General features: G+C 40.7%; 1 protein-coding gene across 1 annotated transcript; it reads left to right on the forward strand.

Moving 5' to 3' along the window:
• The first annotated feature begins 1,031 nt into the window (after nucleotides 1-1,031).
• Nucleotides 1,032-3,539, forward strand: c5h17orf49 (chromosome 5 C17orf49 homolog). The gene is made up of 6 exons (XM_062536933.1): nucleotides 1,032-1,467; nucleotides 1,605-1,699; nucleotides 1,809-1,910; nucleotides 2,203-2,429; nucleotides 2,550-2,651; nucleotides 3,285-3,539. Exons 1-6 carry the CDS (start codon nucleotides 1,447-1,449, stop codon nucleotides 3,347-3,349), a joined length of 612 nt encoding a protein of 203 aa, XP_062392917.1. The 5' UTR covers nucleotides 1,032-1,446; the 3' UTR covers nucleotides 3,350-3,539.
• The last annotated feature ends 1,631 nt before the right edge of the window (nucleotides 3,540-5,170 follow it).

The following is a 5,170-nucleotide window of genomic DNA, read 5'->3' on the forward strand; positions in this document are numbered from 1 at the left end:
ACGCATAAGGAATGAGCAATGATTATAAAAAAGTTGCGAGGAATTAAAACCCACTTTACGATACATCAAATACGTCGGCAGCAAACAAAGCAAGACAAGGCTGTTGGCAACGTAGCCTATTGCAGATCGGATATATGAAAAAGTTTTATTTCATGTTCCTTAAATAGCCTATGTGTTACGGAGGATTAATAGCTTGCGGAATGTCTGAAATGAGTTGAAATAAATACATTTTGAGTTCATAAGAGTCCTACAGATGCAACACAATTCATGCCATGTATATTAATAAATATTAATAAAGGTTAATTGAATGTTTAGCCCCATTGACTGATTTAGTGTATGCCTATCCTGTGAACATTTTAGATGCAACGGCAGTGCCGCTGGCAGCAGGTGAAAATGAAACTCAAGAACATTCAGAAGGTTTATAGGCCTAGTTATAGCTTGCATTAATATTTCTTAATTATGAAAATATGTTATATTGCCAATGCTTATAGCCTCCACTTTGCCTCGATCAGCTGACAAATGCAACGAATTCCCTCGGCTGAGAATGTATAGGCTATCTTTCATAGAGAATATTATATGGAGAAAGATTCTGGCGGTCTTAAAAAACTCTCGCCTTGCGAAGAGAGGCGCTTACAATTTGCGCTCCAATAATGTATCTTCCAAGTAGCCTACGTCGACATTGTGGGGTGTGGTTAACCGCAAACCTCGGGTTAACCAAGATCATAACCTGCTCGGAGCAGGTTTGAGATGCAGCGTAAATTGCCATGGCAGCATACCTAGGTTAAAACCTATCCACCTTTCGTAGTACGGCTTAACCGGGAAGTTACGCCACACGTGATCAATTTACTCTCGAAGTTACCCAGCTAAGCCAGTAACCCCGCTTCGTAGTACAGGCCCCAGATATCTAGTGTTTGCAGTCTGCAGCGCGGTAAAGAAAACACTTGCTATACACAATCTAGCCTCTAGATGGAGGTATTTTTGTCTCTCTGTTTTGCATTCACCGCCTTGACTGAAAAAGAAGAAGAATCTTGACCAATCACGTTTTCAGAGGCGCGCAAAGCACGACGGGGAGTTTTTATTGCAAATCTTAACTTCGCATATGCGAGGATCTCGACTTTTTACACCATTACTACATTTTAACAATCTAAATTTTTCCTCAATTAAAAAGCAGTATAGTTGCATCTATCTAGCAGCCTGTCTTGCAACATTTCAGTGAAACTGAGTTATTGCTCTGAAAGCTTTAATTTCGTTTGCTAGTTAGCATAGCCATTGTTTATCCGCATATTGGCTCTCCTCACTTCAGTAGCGCTACCAATGGGTACTGCATAGTGCGCTAATCTGCTGTTTGCTCAGCATATTGTGTTCAAATTTTAAAGGGCATTTGCATTTATTAATTTTACCGAGGGAGTATTCCACAAATCAGGTTGGAAGTAAACACGAACGAATATGACTTCAGCCTCTGCAAAAGTAAGTATGGGCAATCACGTTATAGGTTGTCATGCAAGAATCGTCGACACTTGTTATAGACGTATTAGTAGCTAAGTAGTTTTGCTTTGACGTTAGGCCTACTTTTTACGTTTCGTGTTTTCTCGTTATCTCCTTAGGTTGGAGAGATCTTCTCCGCGGCAGGTGCTGCCTTCTCTAAACTGGGTGAGCTTACTATGCAGCTACACCCAGTGTCCGATTCTAGTCCTGCAGGGTAAGTTATGGTTTCTGTTCATTCGAGATGTTTTTAATGAATGGCCAAAACTGTGGAACAGAAGTATCAGTCGTATTTCTCACATCTTCGCTCTATCCCTGTACACCAGAGCCAAATGGACAGAAACGGAGATAGAGATGCTTCGTGCAGCTGTGAGACGTTTTGGCGATGACCTAAACAACATCAGTTCAGTTATAAAGGAGCGTACAGTGTAAGGACCCCTCTCAATGAACTTTGCTGCTTTGTTAACTTCCCTGCAAGTACACCTATCATCTCTCTGCCTCATCATTGGTCAAGCAATGATATCAGACATTTTTTGCAATAGTTTTGGCCTTCAAGGGCTTTGAAATGTGGACAATTAATGTCATTGGTGTAAAGAAAATAGTTAAATGTGTAAGCCCTTGTGTAATGTAGGTAATCATTGATTTTGACCTCTTTGATATTACCCAATGGATATAACTACAGTTAATGTACAAGCCTGTTTGTTTTTTCCCCCCTTGCAGTGCCCAAATTAAGACCACAGTGAAAAGGAAACTATATGAAGACAGTAGAGTTCCTCTCTCACCTGAATCTCCTAAAAAGACGGTGAAGAAAACTGTGGCTTTGGCTGCTGCCCCTGCTCCAGTGGCTCCCACCGTCATCACCGTGCCAACCTCACAGGTTGTCGTGACCACGGGCCTCCAAAGTCAGTCCCCCATGCCACCCGCAATCAAAAAGCAGAAAACGGCAGGTGAGGGTTTTGCTCATCACAAGGTCTAAATGCGTGCTGATGAAATGTTGTGAATTGTATTGTTTGCCCAATGCGAGAGGCCTGTGTCAGTAGCTTGTGCGTGTTTGTTTCTTCAAACAGATGTTACTTTGAGTGCTCTGAATGACTCGGACGTGAACAGTGACTTGGTGGACATCGAAGGTCTTGGAGAGGGTTCCACCAAGAAGTTAAACTTTGATCAAGGTAAGGGAAATTAGATTACCCTTTTAAACAGAATGAATTTGTGTCATACTTGATACTTGTACATAGTTTACTATATCACTGGTGCACTAGTCTTATGTTGCACATGCATTTAGTAGCTGCTAGTAGCTGCTAGTAACTGCTAGCTACTAAATGCATGCACATGCTTTTAGCACACACACACACACACACACACACACACACACACACACACACACACATACACACACACACACACACACACACACACACACACACACACACACACATGCATTCAGTAGCTGCTCTAAAGTATAAAACCAGCAGATGCATTTCCACTACCACAGAATGAATGTGCTTCACAATTGTTTTGTGGTGGTTTATATTTCTAAATTAGTCTCTGAGCACTGAAACACTGCTCACATGGCAAATATGTTTGAAATATGTGATCTGTTATAATTAAAACAGTAACTGTACTATAATTGCCATCGGTTATGTCTTGCATGGAAAATGTCCATGTGACAGACAAAAGATTCAGTAAGGTTTATAGCGTCTATCTTTACTACGCATTACAAATGGAATTAGAGGATGACCAAATGTATGTACTGTATGCATCACGCTGTTAGAGCTCTCGTCTACCCCTTTGTTTTCCTCCAGAGAGCCTGAATCTGGACTCGAGTTTGATTATGAATTCCAGTGATCTGCCCCTGCTTTCACGCTGACTCCACCAAACCTTCATTCGACTCCCAAGCATAGAAGACCGTCAGGAGTGCTGGGCTTGACGGAAGTCAAGTACCGTTACTCATATTTTGTACAGTACTGTGTCTTTTTCAGATTGTTAGATGTGTTTTTTAGTTATAGTCCCTTTGAGAGAGAAAAATGCACTCACCAAAATAAATGTCTCATTCAGGGTTTCTGACTGATTTCACTCTTTTATATCTTAAAGTTATATTATAGAAACTCAGAAAACGGTCGCCGTCCTTAATCGTTTCTTTTTGCTAATTTATTTTCACTTTCAGCTGTAGGGTTAACAAACGTTTCAGTCTAAAGACCACAGTGAAAAGGAAACTATATGAAGATGGACTCCAAAACCGTTTATTTTTGCCTATTTATTTTCACTTTCAGCAGCAGGGGCTAAACGTTTGTTACCCCTGCGGCTGAAAGTGAAAATGATCGAGCAAAAATAAATTATTTTGGAGTGCGACCATTTTTTGAGTTTCTAAACAGTTTGTTGGATCATGCACCCACTGAGAACAAACCGAGGAGTGCTGTGTTTGAGAAAAGAAAGATATATTGTAACATTGAGCAAGGCATGTGAAGATTAGCAACAGTATAAAATAGAACTCTCTTTTCTAGTAACTTTATTCATTTTTGGAGACTGAAGCATGTTTGATCCAAGCTCAATACAAACCTAATACAACTATTTTGATACAATGTGAAGTAAGAATAGTCTCTGCATGGGCAATAGTCTGAGGTATCAAAATGGCATTCCTCTGCAAACTGTTGGCTTCCTTTACTTCAATTCATAAATATTCTACAGCAACACAACTTGGGGACTCGTGTATATATGAATATAAACATCTAGCTAAATAACGACTTACCAGCAGAACCTAAGTCTCTTTGAACATTTCCCTTTTTATTCACTGTTATGTCCCCAAAATACTCTTGATATCTTCCATTCAGATTATCAAAATATGCTCTCGCCAAACATATACTTTCACATTATTTAGGTGGTGGATGCTACACATGACATGGGGCGGTAATGAGATAACCTCTGTTTTGGGATACATGTTAAACTACTGAGGTGAAAGGAATGGTGTCTGATGCCAAGTTAACAGGAGTATCCAGAGTGTTTATGAGTGCTCAGATTGATATGAGCAGTACAATATTAGACCAGATTGAGGCTAACATCCTCTTTTACTCCTGGGCTTTGAATACTGATAGTAAAAATGATATCTTTAGTGATTAAGATGCAGACAATGTATCTTTTGAGTAAACTGCTTTGTTCCTAGTCTCATTGGGTCTCGGCAACTTCCCAAAACTGCCTTGGCTTGTGATCATCTATCTAGGATATGACAGAAAATTTGCTCTCTGTTTACGCTTTTCAAAAGGCAAAGGAACAAGACTGTATGTAAAGTATTTGGATAGATATTCCCGGAAATTTTGCATCAGCTACAACAGCAGTCTTCCCTCTACTGGAGAGATATCTACCAACAATGACACACCCCCTTTCTTGGTTATCAACAGTGAAGTATTTTTCTGTTTCCCAGAAAATCTCCGCATGACACAATATGGGTCGGGTGCGTTAGTCAGTGAGGATTACAAAACATTTTGGATGCGGCCGTCATGAGGATGTGAGTGGTCAATTTCACCCCAAAACAACTAATGCAATCTTCCTCGCTATCTCGTATGCCTGGCTGCATCTTCAATGCCCTGGGTGGTGGTCCGTGAATCATGCAGACGCATGCGCTGTGGCGTCGCTGCTGCAGAGCGCTCGCCGAGGAGACTCGACGCTGTCAAGACAACACACATGCAGACGTAGC

This window comes from Sardina pilchardus, chromosome 5 (genome assembly GCF_963854185.1).
Source record: "Sardina pilchardus chromosome 5, fSarPil1.1, whole genome shotgun sequence".
In the NCBI taxonomy this organism is placed as follows: domain Eukaryota; kingdom Metazoa; phylum Chordata; class Actinopteri; order Clupeiformes; family Clupeidae; genus Sardina; species Sardina pilchardus.